This window comes from Cygnus olor, chromosome 14 (assembly GCF_009769625.2).
Source record: "Cygnus olor isolate bCygOlo1 chromosome 14, bCygOlo1.pri.v2, whole genome shotgun sequence".
Taxonomy (NCBI): domain Eukaryota; kingdom Metazoa; phylum Chordata; class Aves; order Anseriformes; family Anatidae; genus Cygnus; species Cygnus olor.
The window spans coordinates 5,792,774-5,809,322 of NC_049182.1; the positions used below are offsets into that span (position 1 = coordinate 5,792,774).

The 16,549-nt window shown below is 49.4% G+C and overlaps 2 protein-coding genes across 6 annotated transcripts in view; both read right to left on the bottom strand.

The window, feature by feature from the left end:
• Positions 1–9,137, bottom strand: part of RNF130 (ring finger protein 130) — a 48,025-nt gene extending 38,888 nt beyond the window's left edge. The window contains exons 1-2 of one of the 3 annotated variants that reach the window (XM_040573468.1): positions 8,693–9,109; positions 8,341–8,639 (exon numbers count right to left, since the gene is read on the bottom strand). In XM_040573468.1, coding sequence (XP_040429402.1) covers positions 8,341–8,639; positions 8,693–8,775 — 382 coding nt within the window. In that variant the 5' untranslated portion in view covers positions 8,776–9,109. Of the gene's footprint in view, positions 1–8,340 lie in introns of all 3 variants that reach the window. The other 2 variants (XM_040573467.1, XM_040573465.1) reach the window with 2 other exon arrangements.
• Positions 9,138–11,442: 2,305 nt separating this feature from the next.
• FLT4 (fms related receptor tyrosine kinase 4) overlaps positions 11,443–16,549 on the bottom strand; it is a 56,886-nt gene continuing 51,779 nt past the window's right edge. For 2 of the 3 annotated variants that reach the window (XM_040573441.1, XM_040573438.1), the window contains one exon: positions 11,443–15,440. In XM_040573441.1, coding sequence (XP_040429375.1) covers positions 15,435–15,440 — 6 coding nt within the window. In that variant the 3' untranslated portion in view covers positions 11,443–15,434. The remainder of the gene's footprint in view (positions 15,441–16,549) is intronic. The other variant, XM_040573440.1, reaches the window with a different exon arrangement.

The following is a 16,549-nucleotide window of genomic DNA, read 5'->3' on the forward strand; positions in this document are numbered from 1 at the left end:
TCAGGCTAGGGAATTTCAGCAAGAGGCCTACCACGAAAGCATCCAGTTTAAAGTATTAGCTGGAAAAAAAACAGAAGGCATTTTTAAGTGCTTTCAGCTTAACAAAGCTCAGGTTAAAACATTTGACAGGTTAGACTATTGGGCTATTTAAATCTTATCTGAAACAGACTTTTCTCTGCTTACTCAAAGAAAATTAGCGTAGATGAATCTATCACAGCAGTCACACAGGAAATCGTTTCATCTCTTCATCTGGGCTTGAAAGGCCTCTCCCGGCCCGCTGGAAGGAGGGCGGGCAGCCAGATATAAGCAAATACTTCTCACAGTCGTTTTTCAGGACTGTATTAAGACATTTCAGGCATGGAAGGCTGTCTGCTGTATTTTTATACTTTTAGGGTTTTAAAGTTTTTTGTTCCTCCCCTCATATTTTTATTTTTGCATTTTCCCTGGGATCTGGGAACTGAAATATAGATTTGTGAAGCCAAATTTTAGAGAGTATTTTTCCCCATTACTCTGACATTATTACTTTAATCCCCAGCACTGATCCCACAAAGTTGTTCTGGAGCATCAGGAACAGCAAGGATCACAGGTGTACGTTCACAGCCACTGCAGTCCTTAATACAAGACAACAGGGCATTTTTAAGAGGAATTGTAGTCCTTTTTGGAAATACAACTCAACCAAAACATGGCACACGTGCAACCAACCTTGCTGGCCTCCATTAAGATAAAAGCCCTTCCCTGTTGCGTGCACGCTTCCCACTCGTTCAGAACATTTCCACTTAAAAATGAGAGGGGGAAGCACCAGCAAACTACGACAGGAAGTTTTGCAAGCCTTGAAAGCTCAAAAAAAAAAAACACATTCTTCTCTAGTGAAAACAGATTCAAGATTCTCAGGTATGAAACAGCCTTTGAAAGCTACCATTCACTAAATGGTCACTGTTCCACAGAACCTCCTCAGGCTGCTAAAATTAACTCTGAAAGCAGACACTGCGGCCAAAAATTCTGTAATATACGGGAAGGAAGAAGAGCAGGAACCCTACGGATTATGCACGTGGACCGAACGTGATCGCTTCTGTGCAATCAAAGCTAAAATACAGAGTGGTAACAAAAATGGCCCCAAAATCTAGATTATGGGTTATTAACTAGAATGGAAAATCAAAAGCAATAAAAGGGAAAAGGCATCTGGAAAAGGGAGGTAGCATTCTGAAAAGTCTGTTATACAATCCGGTTTTATAAAGCTTATGTAGGCACCTTTAAACTCCAAATTTCAAGCCACGCAAATTGAAACCCTGACAGGGAAAGCGGTAAGAGATAAAAACAGCATCTGTGGGAAAAGTAGCACAAATTTTCTACTACAGTAGAGATCAAAGTCTCTCAGAGCTGTGGACAGAGCTACAAAATGTTACTGGACCAACAGGATTAGGAAGCGAGATGTCCCAATACTGAAGCTTTCCAGGCGTAGACCAACAACCACCACGACACAAACAGCATGTTATCACTGATAAGGTGATTTGGTATGTCCTGATGAAGATTTAACTGACAATATTACTTTTGCACTAAGTAACAATAATATTACTGAAAATCTTTTTTTTTTTTTTTATAAACCTGAACTGAGTAACTACAAGTCACTTGAGAATTAGTACAAAGTCACAACCCACTTTACATTAGCACCCTATTTACATCACACAGATGTTAAAGAAACTATTTGCTTTTAACCAAATAAAATTCTGGAACAATAGTGAAAAGTCCGTTTTTCTCTGCTCATCTTTTCAATACACTTAATACGCTCCATAAAGAGGCCAAGTCTTATAGGCATGCTCAGCCTTCCAACATAGCCAGCTGGCTACAATAAAACATCTGCTATACACCTAACCTGCCAGGCACATCAATTTGCATTGTAAGGGACAGATAAATGAACAGTGTCAGCAGGAATCATCATTGATAGCTCCCCATTACCATGTCATCTACGCTCAGTTGTCCAAAGTCCAGTTGGGATCTAGAAGACTGGGACTTGCAAATATTACCTGGATGATGTCCACGCCAGAATGAAAAGCGCTTTCACATTAAATTAGAGTTATTCTAAAACAAATCGCTAATACATAAAAAGATATGATCAGAAGTCACTCGTGCAACTTTATAATTGCAGAAAATGTAGGGAAACAGCTTCCTGTATGCTTATAGGCACGCTACTGTTCAAGCTAATTTGAAATATAAGTTATTTACTCCGCCTTTCCTTTCTTTGTGTCTGCCTATGTATCAAGAACACATTGGCAAAAAGACAGTTTTCTGTTAAGAGTGGTAACCTGCTGGGTTAAAGAGCGATGTTCAATTTTCTTGTAAATACCTCCCTCCCTACTGTAAGCCTCAACACCACCGAGGAGCCTCCTTACAGAAGGATCAGCTGGGATTTCAGTACCCACAAGTCAGGCTGCACATTTGTTCCAGCTTTAGGAGAGCTTCAATTTCCTCTTGCACAACACACAAGACTGCTCAACTTGCATATAATTGTTTCTTTTTCTTTTTCTTTTTTTTTTTTTTTTTTTTAAGTTCAAGAGCCCTTCCCACTGAAGGACGGTACTATTTGTGACAGCATTTTAGGGATTCATGTGAAAGAAGTTGATACTACAATAGATCCAACCAGGCTTCCTCAGCTGCTGAAGACTGAAGCCTACATCTGAACAGCAACAGCGCTTTCCTCCTCATCTTTTCCAGTTGCTCACCAGGTCCTTTAACTTTCCCCTCCAAGAGGGAGGGCCCATTTTTTGGTAGCAAAAATGAAATTAACAGGTCAGCTGTCAGAGCAATAAAGGCTTTGTCAGAAGTACACACCTGCCTGAACGTAGACTCTATTCCCTTCCACCTCTGAACCACGACTGGGTTTGCTTTCCTTCCCATATGGGGTGTTCACACTGCTTTCGCACTGTCCAGAGCACACCTGTGATGGCCCACTTCAAAAGAAAGGCCATGGTTGTGGTGTTTGTTATCAAGACTTTGCCCCCTTTCAACAGGGAAAGCTCAGTGCCAGAACCCCACCATCCTGGGCATTAACTATTTGATATCATTCTTTATCTTACTCCGCCCCCCCTTTTTTTTTTTAAATGGTCAGATACCTCGACTGACTGCATCTCAGCTAACGCTCTGTTCTCTCAGGCCAGCATCAGTCACCAGAGCTGGTCTCCAATCCACGTACAGAAATCATTTCACAGTCTGACCTTCAGTCACTGTAATACAATAGGTGGAAAGACACCATCGATATCTGAGGGGAGCAGATCCGAAGACTCACTGGGAAAGAAGGCAGCCTGCGGAAGATGCAATCCCACGCAGCCCGCGCTGCCCAGGCAGGCACCACGCAATGCACCCGACTGCAGAACCGACCCATGCAACGCGATTATGTTCCTGATAAACAAAAAGGATAAAGTTTCCAGAAAGGGAATTCAGCTGGGAAATTTATAAGAGCAGCACAGCAGCATTGATTCTTTCCTATTTCAGGGAAGGCTCCTCGTACTTGCTATCCAATTACGGCTTAATAGCACACCTGTAACACACATTTTCTCCAATACATTGGTACTTGTGTTATTATCAGTACAGCCCTTACTCAAGCCAGTTATAATTCCTGCTTTTTAAAAGTTGCATTAATGAGTTAGACGTGGCAGCATTTTATTTTCAAGAGCTATTTCAGGTAATTGCTTTGACTAAAGGTGGCTTTACCACCAGGAGAAACTCTTTGCACAAGAGGCAATCTTGTTTCAGGGAAGAAGTTAAACAAAAGAAAGTCAGCGAAGCTGAGTCCCGTAATAGTTAAGATTTAATCTCGTTAGCTCAGTAAGTGTACTACAATTACAGCTATAAACTGCAATATAAAGACCAGTTTTGTTATCACTTAATGACTACTAATTAAGCTGGATACTGAGATGAGTGGTAAAGGATGCATGCACAGCACACACTTTTCCCTCCACTAAGCTGCACTTCTTGATGCATTTGCTTGTTCCGTTTTCTTACGGCTTGATGTTTTGTATTCCGGGCAGGAGGGAACACGCACTTCTGCCTGGATATCACCGAAAGCTCTGCAGTTACCAGGAAAGTGTCATTTTAGACCTTCTGCAGCTAAAACCTGTTCACATAACACATTTATAAAGTGTCAATGCTACAGAATGCTACAGCACCACACACAAGCTATACCTCCAACCCCGCTCTCATGCCAGTATTTGTTCCCTACCTCCACCTTGTCCCAAGGTGTTTTTTCCTCCTTTCTAAAGTACTGTCCCAGTCCCCAGGGACACGAGCCAGGGCCCAGGAGCTCTCACACAGCATCACCTGCCCTGCGTGCAGCCCTTCCCATCCCAACCCATAGTCTTGGACTCACCGCCAGCATTTCACTTCCATCGGTCCCACCTCCGTCACCCCCTGGCCTCCCCACCCGAGCACCCAACCCAACAAACCTTGCCTCCTGCTGGCTGCCAGCAAGGGAACTGCTGAGATCACGCCAGGCTCCGCTCCCAGCCCTCAGGTTCCCATCCAAGCCCAGAGAAATCAGAGCAACCCCAAGCTGACAGCCACGGGAGAGCCCTGCTAAACACGGATAACGTTTCTGAGGGAACTAATCCCCAAAGCGCAGCAGTTTCTACCCAGAATCAAAGGCAGTTTTCCATGACCTCTGGCTCAGCTCGAGATAGCGAGAGGAAGGTGCTGGCCAGGCCCCGTGCAAGCAGGGGGCAGAACGCCCATGCATGCACCTAAGGCAAGAGTTTTGGGTGAAGTATCTCGTTCCACATAGTTACCACAAAAATAACCAAATAAGGGACTGAATGGGAAGTGCTCAGTAGCCTTACCGAACAGATGACACAAACCTGACCCGTGCTGTCAGAAAAGCTGCATTTATTTGGCTGTTAAGATGCACTTTGCTATTATGCTCCCATGCAGGATGACAGAAACAGTTTTTGATACTCTACAAGCACCCAGATCCGGAAGCTCTTTAAAACTGCCTTCCAGTAAGAAGTCATTTGAGACACAACAAAAGACTAAGAGGTTAGGGGACATAAGGAGAGGACCTAGAGGTGGAAGAACTGAAGAAAGCTCAAGAGGGAAACTCAGCTGGTACCGAGCATTTAGCATGACTCGAGAGATGTGCACACACAGGTGCTGTATGTGCACCTGATGGCCAGCTGCATCAGACAAATCACTCAAGCTCCACTTTTACAAGCAGCCATGGAATTACTGCCGTATCACTTACGGAGCAGCACTGCTTTTGAAAGCCAGTATCAATTTCATACGAGGGTCTATAAAAAGTCCAGGGAAGCTGTGCTTTGATACATGTGTTGACACGGCAAGGTTGAACTGAAGAGAAGAGATTCTGCTAAAGAAACAGAAGTGACTGAATTTGTTCTGCACTGCAATTTAAACGATGGGTAATCACAAGGGACTGACAACTTCAAAAATAATAAAATTGTGGGCATATTCAAGAACACAAGTTAACAAGCAACCCTACAGTGTAACACCTGACATCCCAGGCTGTGCTACTAAAAATGGTGTATGCTCAGCTGCAGAGCACTGACCCTACACTAGTAAACTTGGGAACTAGTAAATCCATCTACTTCCCTGCAAGCAAGGAATAAAGGATCTTAATGCAGCATGTGAAATGTGACTTTGAAGACGTTTTAGCTCTCATGCAGATGACCCAATCCAGTGGTCTGTGAACAGGTCAGTTCCTGACTCCAATGCAGTTTCAAAGCCAAGGTATCTCCAAACAGTTGCAGAGGGCTTTTCTTCTCCAGATGCAAGAGAACTGGGGATCGAGCAGATCATTTACTGCTCTAGCTGCAGAGGCTGGCACTAGCTACTTGTGTTAAGAGCTATTAAGGAAAAAAAAAACCTTGCAAACAAGTGCTACAGCAATATAAACTGGCTGATAAAAAGGCATTAGAGCAATCACTGACAGCAGAACAGCATAGTCTTATCAAAGCCAGATATAATAAAACAGAAGAATGAAATCATGACTCTTAAGCGTTCAAGAACATCTTAACTAAGAGCATAACATACTCCAGATTTTCCTGCTACATGAAATATTTTAAAACCACATGAAGCGTGTCTTGGCAGAATTAAAACAAAATGCCTAGTATATAACTGTCTATACAGAACACTTCAGAAGAATTTTAGAGGAAGACAGCAACAGCAGCATTCGCTTTAACTACCTTCTGTTGACAAACAGAAGGAGAGAACTGAACCTCCCCAACAACAAAGTTTTAATGACTGCAGCATGTCAAAACTGCAGTAATTCAGGCCTGCAGTTTCACGATTCCTGCTGTGCTTTCTCACTGAAATTATTCATTGCCATATACTTCAGCAGCAAGGTATAAAAATACTCCTTACAGGGTGCTGAGTTATTTGGCTCTCCCCTCACCATTAGCTTCTGGTGAAGAAGCTGTCAGCCCCTCTGTGCTTTAATCTCACTTTAGCGAAGACTCTGCGTTGGAATAGATCAGAGCAAGAGAAGTAGATTTAAAAGTAATCAGTATCAAAAGTTTTTCCTTGACAAATAACACAGCTACTAAAAGAATTAAAAGATGTGACACCCTGCATGTATCAAAACACAACAGCCTTAACCCTAAACCCTTAACCCCAAATACCTCTTGCAATAACTGGTGGATACCCAGCACTGTCAGGACAGCCTCCTTTAACGCAGGGAACACGAGTTGGGGTGTCTGAGGGACACCACGAAGCAGAAGACGAAGGAAAGACGGAGCCTACCTGGTGAGAGCTGACCGAAAGCATCGCTAAAGGTAAGATTTGAAGTATGAATGAAAGTCCTTTTGCAGCAGGCTTGCTCAAAGATTTGTTCCCTCACTCTGCCCCCACAAAGGTGCTATTTAAATATATTCTAATTAACACTTCATAAAGGTAATGAAATAGAGCTTCAATGAAACCGGCAAGCATGTGCAGATGCACAGCCTGCTCCATATATACTAGTAGCAGGTAAGAAGCTGCCTAGCGGGAGGTATTTGGCTCTGAAGAAGCATCAAAATATCTTCCTGATCTTAAGATTTGGTAAATTCTCAGGAGGTTTTAATAATACAGTAGTTATTGACTCTTCAGAAAACAAAAAAAAAGACACAAAACAAAAACAAACCCTCTTAATATTCACCACTTGCAGCCTAGTTTTAATTGATTATATTATTTAATGCATTATTCAGAGCTTTACTGCCCAGAAGACAGGTTGGGACCACTGTGATCCATCAAGCGGTCCATTTCTTAAAGATGGCAGTTGAGATAGTGTCATGAAAGGTTTTTAAAATAAGATACTATTAAAATCACATCATTGTGACTGAATGCCTCATTTCAAACAAAAACCAAGATAATACTCTCACCTGTTTAAGTTAGCATTCTCTATAAAACCTAACATTTCTCAGAAAAGAACGAATGGACAACAGCCTCACTTAATAAAAATAAAACTGGGAAGCACGACACAGCGTTCAGCACTACAAACTTGAGCACGTTTTGGCCTGGACATGAGAGTAACAGCCTGATGGCTCCAGTCATTCTGAGTCTTGATGGACAGCTTAAAAAGCATTTTTGAGAAACGCTCACTCAATAATCATGACTCCATGCAGCTGCAAAAGCTTAAGGCCTTCCAGATGCATATCCATCGCAGTGAGCTGTGACCGTGCAGCTGCTCTGAAATTCACAGTAATACTGTAACCGTGCTGCTAGCCATCTCTATTGACACTTTATAGCTTAGAAATAAAGCCTACATCCCTCCATACGACCAGCCTACTCAGGCTAAACCCATTATGCCGAGCTGTTATTAAAGCCAGATCATGGATTTTTTTTTTTCTTTTTTCCCCATGGGCAACTTCTCCCTGCTCTTTTCCCAGAGCTCTCTAGGAAAGTCTGCAAAGCTCAGACAAAGGCCAACAGCCTCGCCGACGAGCGAGAAGAGGCTGAGGTGTACAGAAACGGGAGCGGATGGAGTGGCAAGGAGCGGGGACCCCTGGCAGCATTGGGGACCCCCGGCAGCAGTAGTGGGGACCCCCAGGCAGCATCGGGGACCCCCAGCAGCATCAGAGACCCCTGGCAAGTGCAGTGGGGACCCCCAGCCGCATCAGAGACCCCTGACAAGTGCAGTGGGGACACCCAGCAGCATCGGGGACCCCTGGCAAGTGCAGTGGGGACCCCCAGCAAGTGCAGTGGGGACCCCCAGCCGCATCGGGGACCCCTGGCAAGTGCAGTGGGGACCCCCAGCCGCATCGGGGACCCCTGGCAAGTGCAGTGGGGACCCCCAGCCGCATCGGGGACCCCCAGCAGAGGCAGGGACCCCCCGCCAGCTCCTCCCCCCCCGCAGGCCGTTACCTCCGTTGATGGGCACGGGAGCCACCAGCAGGCCCTTGACCTCCACCTTGGGGGAATCCTGCCCGTAGCGGCCGCGGTCGATCCTGAGCAGCGTGGGGCCGCCCCGCTCGGGGCTCAGCACCGTCACGTTGATGAGGGCGGTGTAGTACGCCTGGCTGGCGTTGTCGGCTCCGGCCGGCCAGAGCCAGCAGTGCCACAGCAGCAGCAGCAGCACCGAGCAGCCGCCGGTCGGGGGCCGCCGGCCCCGCCGCGGGTTCATCTTGGCCTCCGGGCGAGCCGAACCGGCGGTCACGGCTGACCTGGGGCCGGGCCCCCCGCTCCGGTCCGGCACGGGGGGGTGGCAGCGAGGCACGTTATCCCATCTGCCGGCCCGGGGAGGGAGACGGAGCGAAAGCAGGCGGCGGGAGGGGGGGGAGGAGGAGAGCGCGGGCTCATGCCATGGGAGGAGCCAGGGAAGTGGCGGCGGGTCCCGCTCCGCTGAGGGGCTGGGGCTGGGGTGGGGGGGGGGGGGTAGGGGCGAGCCCCGCTCCGCCGACCCCGCAGCTCAGGGCGCCGCGCTCATGCTGCCGCCGGGGGGACGCGGGCGGGCACCGGGGGCGAGAAGGAGGAAGAGGAGGCGGCCCCCGCAGGCGGCCGCTGGGCTGCGGCTCGGCTTAGTGCGGCGGGCGGCGCGCCCCGCTGCTGGCCCGGCCGGCTGCCCCGGCCGGCGGCTGCCGCCCCATGCCCGGCCCTGCCCCGCGCTGCCCTGCCCGGCTCCGCGCCCGGCGCCCCGGCTGCAGCCCGGCGCTGCCCGCACTGCGCAGGCGCGCTACGCCCCGCCCGGCGCCACGAGGGCGAGGGGAGGGGCACGTGCAAGCCACGCCCCCCCGATGGAGGGTGGGTGGGGTCACAGGGGGTGACGTCACGCGGGCGGTGCTGAGGGCCCCGGGGGTGGTCGGTGGTGGCTGGGGGCGAGCGGCGCTGTGAGGGGCTGCGGGGGCGTGGGGGCTGCTCCGGCTCCTCAGCGCCGCTCCCCGGCCTCGAAGCCGTCAAAAATAAACACGGGGGAGCTTAAAAGCACGCGTGGGTGGGTAGGAGGGAGAGCTGCAGGTGTGAAGGGCTGTGGGCAGCTCGGCCTCAGCCTGCGACTGCCCCTTCCTAGCGTGGGGTTCCTTATTTTTGCGGTGCTGAAATGGGAAGCCTCACCCGCACTGAAACGTGAATAAACGCAAATCGCGTGAAACTAAAGCAGGACCTGACGAATCGCCCTCTTGCTTACAAAGGCTTTGAGCCTCTTCATGACCGGAAAAGTAACTAAATAGCGTAACGGCCTGCTCTGTTTTTGAAAAGCAAATTATCTGGAAATTATTTATGGCAAGGAAAAGTACCGCAGGGCTGTGGGTTAGGATATTTTCTAAATTTCCAAACGAGTAACTGTGCTGCTGTTCTTCCGAGATACTGTCTCCCTGGTGACTTCCCCAGCTGCTCTGCGAGGCCCTCTGATAAGCATTGTGCTTAACCTAAGCATCTTCTCAAACTGTTCTCTTGGAAGGTTTTGTAGTTTATCCACTCGTGATGCACCTAGTCAAACGTGTGTAAGACAACACACTAAAAGCACATTCTATTTATTACACTTAGCTGCAACTGTGGGTCTAAGCCTTCCCTCAGAGAGTCCCGTGTCATTCCCAAGGAAGGCAGAAGGCTTTGCAAGCCTGTGTCTCTGAGCAGAGGGGAGCCGCGGGGTCTGCTAAAGGCACGTAGCTTGTGGCGCTGTTAAGATCCTCTGAGATGCTGTCTATGAAAAGCTCCATAGAAATGTCAATAAAATCCAGGAAATGTTTGTGAAGCATCAGCTGAATGTTCTGTTTCTGTTTTTCTTTTTTTTTTCTCTTTTTTTTTTTTTTTGCCGTTCTCGGTAAACGCTGGGTGAGGAACCAAAGGCCGGTAATAGCCCCTAAACATTTCACCAAGCCTTTCACCCCAGATGAAGGAGCAACAGGAGGGCAAGAGTCATGGCAAACACACTGATACTGCTCTGTGCAGACCATGGTCCCGAGCCATCGTTCCTGCAGAGCAGATATTAGCTTGATTTTTCAGCACTATGAGCTCTGCATCCAGCCTCCCCACTTCCCTTTTCTAACCACAAGAAAGGTCTGCTTTTTGTTCTGCTTTGTCCCGTTTCCTGCAATGTGTTTCTGCCCCACACAACCAGCACGGCCATGAGTGCTCCTCTGCGCCTGCCCGCAGCCTGGCAGCGGCCAAAGCCCCCTGGACGGGCACAGCTTCCCTTCGCTCCGGCTGCGATGGCTGCCTCAGGGACACGTCCACTGCTCTCCTCACGCCGAGGCACAGCACACGGCAGCAGGGCCCCTTTTGTTGTCAGCCAAATGGCTCTGAGGTCTTCACAGGTCACCGCGTGGGTGAAGATGGAGCAGTGCCGGGTTTCACCCTGGCTCCTCTAGTTTGTTTTGGGGGGAGAAATGGCCATATACCCCTTAATGTTGCATCCAGTGCTCCCCCAGCCCACATCCCGCAGCCCCTCGCTCCCATGGCGGAGCACGCTTCCCCCCATGCCCTCGGCCCCGCCGCCATTTTCCCCTCCCGAGGCCCGCGGCCGCCCACGGCCTGAGGGCGCCCCCTGCGGTGCCTCCCCGGGGAGCGCCCGGCGAGAGGCGGCGGCTCCGCGGCGGGGCCGGGGCGCTGAGGAGAAGGGGGCGGCCCGGGGGGCACCGCGGTGCGGTGAAGGAGGGCGACAGGGGCCGAGGGGCGGCCTCCGGAGGCCAGGAACCGGGCCTTGGGGCGGCGAGGATGGGAGAGGGTGTGGGAGAGATGGCGGAGGGGTGAGGGTGCTGGTCCTGTCAGCAAGCTTAACCAGCGCGTATCCGGCTTCGTCATGAGAAAGGGCCGAGTTTCATCCTGCATGGAAATGCCACAAAGCCCAGCTGTTTCCTTCAGGATGTGGGAAATGCAAAGGGACACAAAAATAAAAATAATAAAGCCGAAATGTGCTAATTGTGCAGGGTCGCCTCTGCAAGCTGGAGCGGGGATGTCCTGAGCCGCGCTGGGAGCTGGGGCCGAGTGGAGCCTGTGGGCAGCGGCTGCCTCCAGAAACCAGAGCGCTGCTGCCAGTTATGACTTTATTCATTTTCACATTTAGATATTACAACAAAACTCTTAATGACAAAGGATAACAAGTACAATAGGAGGAGAGGAAAGAAAGCAGTGTTCTAACTGGTTTGATACATAACCGTGAACTTCCAGAGACAAGACTCAACAGGAGTTATGAAAACTCACGTACGCTCACTGGTAGGAGAAACTCACGCATGCAAACACCCACTCACCCACAAAACGCTCACACAAACCACACTTTTGTACTCACACATAACCCATGTTGTAACCTACTTGCTTCGGAGGCAGTCCACTGAAACATTGAATGCTGCTGTAGCAACAACAGGTACCAGGTTAAAATATTGCAATATAAATGAAGTGTTACTTGATACACAGGTTTTTCTTCAGAGACGCACGTGTATTTGCAAGTAGGGGACCAAACACTTTGTTTTCATGAAGGAGGAATGTCCTCTCAACACCAACACTTTGTAAGGAAAAATAAGACTGTGTGTAGACTGGGAACGGTCATTTTAAAAGAGGGTGATGATAAATAGCTTAGCTTCAGTTATGTGTTCCAGTAAAAGGCCTGAACAAAACAAAACAGTGCACTGTGAACAGAACAGGCACAAATATCGAACCTGGGTTTTAAAAGCTGAAATACTTTCTTGTAGCTGTGGAAAGACAGAAAACGCTGTTGCCTCTCACCTCAAAACCAGAACAAACCAGCTTCTTTTCATGCTCACATTTATCTGAAGACTGTAAAAAAAATGCCAGAAATAATGCAAGAGTGTGGGGAAGGGTATCAGGTTTGTACACTCTAATTTTAGTATACTTTTAAGAGAGCAAAAGTACAATTGTCTCAACAACTCTTCAGTATCCCACACTACAATTGTTCCTCCTCATCAGGAGTGTCTGAAAGAGGAGCCAGCATTTGCTCGTATTAAGGCTACATTGTTTGTGCCAGGCTGTTGATGCAGATACAATACAATCTGATTCTTTCCCCCCTCCAAGATGGTACAAAACAGAGAAAATAAACTTCTGTGGGGTTGGATGATTTGAATGTTTAAATTCAGATGTCACTTCAGTGCTTTCCCCAGTGTGAAGCAGGGGATCTTTAACAATAGCTCTAATGAAGTAACCCTTCTCCACAATGATGCTTGTGAGCAATTTACAGCTGAACCTAAAGCCCCGGTGCAGCTGTCCCGGCCTACTGGGAGTGCTGACAGCCAGCTAGAGCGCTCAGATGCCTCCGTCCCATTTCTGTTGAGGAATCCTGCCAGTGCCCTGCAAATGCCTGGCTTTGCTAGCATGTTTCTAGCCCTCACTTGTAGCTACTTTGGAATTATGTTTTTCAACTGTTAATTAATTTATAGACATCTTTATTGGGCCTTCTCTCAGACAGGGCTGTGTTTCCAGGCAGAGAACTGTTTGTGAAGCACCGGAAGCAAGAAAATGTGGGCCCTACACTGCACATTACCAACAGAGCAACCTGAATTCAGCTCTGTCTGTCACCTTCCACCCATGTGAATCCTGGTGGAGACCCCCAGCAGCACAGGGCACAGGCAGCCTTCCTTCTGTCAAAGAAACCACCCATCCAAAAACCGGGGCAAGACGAGGGCAGGAGAATTTGGCCTGGCCTAGACCCCACTGGCTGTCCTACTTCCCTGGCCTGGCTCTCCAGCATCTCCTGCCAGAAGGATTCTTCCTGAGTCATAACAATTACTTAAAGATATTTAAATTCCTGGCAACTTCAGGGGACGCCAGCAGAAGTCAGGGAATTAATTGTCACATGCAGTTTCTAATTCCATGTCCTGAGCCAGCTTGGCTCAAGTCGGTCCAGTTTTGTGCCTCTTTTTGCCATGGAAATCACAGCCATGTCATCCTGCTGCCATGAAATGGGAGGGGAACATCGGGTGCTCTGCACAGGTTTAGAGAATCTGAATGACAGCCATGCTTTTCCCATGTGCTAAATAAATTTTCCCCATTACACTTGTGCAGACAACTATAATTAAGACTTGGGAAAGTCATCCATAAGCACTCACAGGCTCATGTCAGGAAATACCTTCTGCTGTAAGAGAAGTACAGTTTGGGAAAACAGTGTGTCTGGCAGGAAACACAATTTTAAAAGTCCAAACCCTTGCCTATATGCACAGAGGTGTGGCCTTCAGGCAGAAACTCCCCGGTGCTGAGATGCCCTGGTGCAAGGAGCTCTGCCAGCCTCTGGCGTGTGGGAGAAGGGAAGATGACAAGCTGTTCAGACGAGCCTCTTCGCCCAGACTCCTGGTGGTGATGTAACCGTGCTCTGTGGCTGAGCTCTTGCATTATGAGCAGGATGGAAAGAAGTAGGTGGAAAGTAGTGAGGCAGCAGCACAGAAATCTGTTGAGAGGGGCTGTGGAGGTTCCCCAGAGCTCTGATTCATGTGGTATCTTTTAGAAATAAAGGGCCCAAGTGATGAGATGGTTCCTCAGCAAATAAATGTTTCTCAGTCCTCCAGAGACAGGTACGCTGTGCTGGTGGCTCTGCGATGGAAACTGGAGAGGAGCCCATGGGGCAGAGAGTGCCTCCGTAGAGCCAGGGAACCAGGGTGGCAGGAAAGGTCATGGTGCAGAACTGTCCATCCAGAAGGGTTAGGGCTTGGGCCCTGGCCAGGCACTGCCCTCTGGTGCTCAGCACTGCCAACACAAGGAGATGCAGCCCAGAGCACCTCGTTGCTGGAGCTGTGTTCCTTCCATTGTTTCAAAAACCCTTGCAGCAACTTGAAAATAAACATTTCACTCCCTACCACTTACATGCTTTTCCTCTCAGCAAACAACCCATTTTCACTCTATGTTTAGAAGCCAGCTGAAATTAACACAGCCTTGCTTTAATTTCTCACTCGAGCAACAAATGATCTCAGCACTGCTCTAGGAGAAGGGGAAGGCAAGAGCAGGAGACCTGTGAGCAACCTGCTCCCAGCACAGAGAATATAAAACCCCGTCTCACTCAGCGCCTGCAAAAAGAGTGGCTATTTATCTCACTGGGAGGGCTCTAGCCATCAGCTGGTGACCTACTCAGCACTGGCTGTGTTGAGATGGCTGAAAAAGCCCCAGTGGTAAGGTAGATTGACAGGTCGCCACCAGCAGAAATGAGAGGGGTGTGGGTGTTGCTTGCAGAGGATATATAGGCTGGGTGTACACTGGTGCCTCCCAAGAGTGAACAGCGTGCACGAACGTTTACAAAGATCCCTTGGGATCTCTCTGTACACCTCTTCAAAACGTCCTGCTCTTGCTGCTACCACCACTAGGGATTTCTTCCCTTTGATTCTGCTCTGCGACTCAGCAGCTGACATCATGAGGAGAGGAGGAGGAAGCAATCCAAGGAAAAACATTCAGGCTGCACACCAGGAAGAAACTTGAGACTCAGGCACATCTATTTATATCTGACCTGAAATGGGCTTTCTGAATGGGAAGCTGATCTGAGTGGAGGCTGGATGCTAGGCAGAAGGTGCTGTAGTGCTGAACACAGGCACCCAGTCGCCAGGAGAATGCATCTGTCTGAGCCACAGAAATAAAAGAAACCCGAGGAATCAGCAAGGTGCTCTCTCCAGTTCCGACGCAGAGAAGTTGCAGCTGGAGGTGCTGCGTGGGCCGTCAAGCTGCGGTTCCAAGGACATCAGTGTTCCCCATCTGGTTTTGGGTGGGTTCCCTGCTGGGGTTGGGTGTAGGTTGAAGGGGAAGCTCTGAGTGACCCCGATGATGTGCCTGGAGGGTGGAAGGGGATGCCTCAGCAGGGCGTCTCTGGGGCCTGATGCCATTAGTACTGCTCGGAGAAGAAGGAAGCATGGAGAGTGGGGGGACTGGCCCCCTCTCCAGGCGGGGTGCAGCTGCCATCCTCAGAGTGTTCTGACAGCTCCCCGTATTCACTGTTGTAAAAAGTCTGGCCTCCGACCTGGGACCCGTACAACGGCCGACATCTGCCCCGCAGGTCTGACTGTTCCCCTGGCAGCTCTGCAGTTCGGCTGGGCCCTTTACTGCTGCGAGGAAGAGAGACAAAGAAGGTCAGTCTGAGCACTCCTGGAAAGCCTCTGTCCTGCTTAGAGAGATCCCAGGTTCAGGAGACATCATCTGTTAATGCACGGGGCAGCGGTGGGGTCAGGAATGTACCTAATACACCTTCACTTCAAAGCCCAACACCAGGTCTTGCTCTAAACTTAACCACAGCCCATATGTGTTGTAAAAACCCTGCGTGTAACCCAGCCACAGAGTTATATGAAGTTATTTTACCTCCTCTAGATAGCTCTGGGAAGCCCAGGGAAGGGTTGGGACCCCAACGAGCAGGGAGAGGCAGGAGACATTACCTCAATTGCTCCTAGACCTGGCAGGAGTAACAGAAGCTGATATAAGCCAACAGCGAGGATGGGGGAAAAGAAACAAAGGAAGACAACGAAGAGGATGTGGGAGGAAAGCAGCAACCACATCTCTGCGCCTGCCAACACCAGGTGACAAACAAGAAGTCACAAGAGCGAAGGCAGGGACACATTCAAGGGGAGGTTTAAGGGCAGTGTTTGCTAGGGGATGGGCCCTCAGGAAGCCCATGGTGTAGGAGACAACAGGAAGGTGCCTTAGGGAAAAGAGGACAAGGACAAGAAGCAGGAGACAGTCTGATACAACAGCAGAGAGACCACAGGGCTATGGCTAAGGGCAAGGACAATGACCAGACTGATCTGATGTTGGGAGGGAGAGGAGGAGAGGAAGAGCCTTGGGACTGGCCTTGTCTATACACGTGCTGACATGGCTCACTCAATACAGTCACAGAGATAAGGTCTCAGCCTGCTCTGGCACCAAGCAGAGATGAGCAGGACATGTTCTTACTCAGGCTCCAAGTGTGGGGCAAGGACATAACCACCTGTAACATCCTCAGCCCTGAGAGTGCCAGCTTGACCTGCCAGCCTCAGTACCAGCATGCAGGAAGTCCTAAGGCCTGGACCATCCCTGCCATGCCACATCAGGGCCCTGTAATACATGGAGCAGGGCTGAAGGAAACTTGGCAGGGCTGGGGTGAACCCCAAGGAGGTGGCAGCGACCAGGTTTCAGTCTACCCCGCCTGCCACTCCTTGAAGAAGCCCTGATACACTTCACCAGA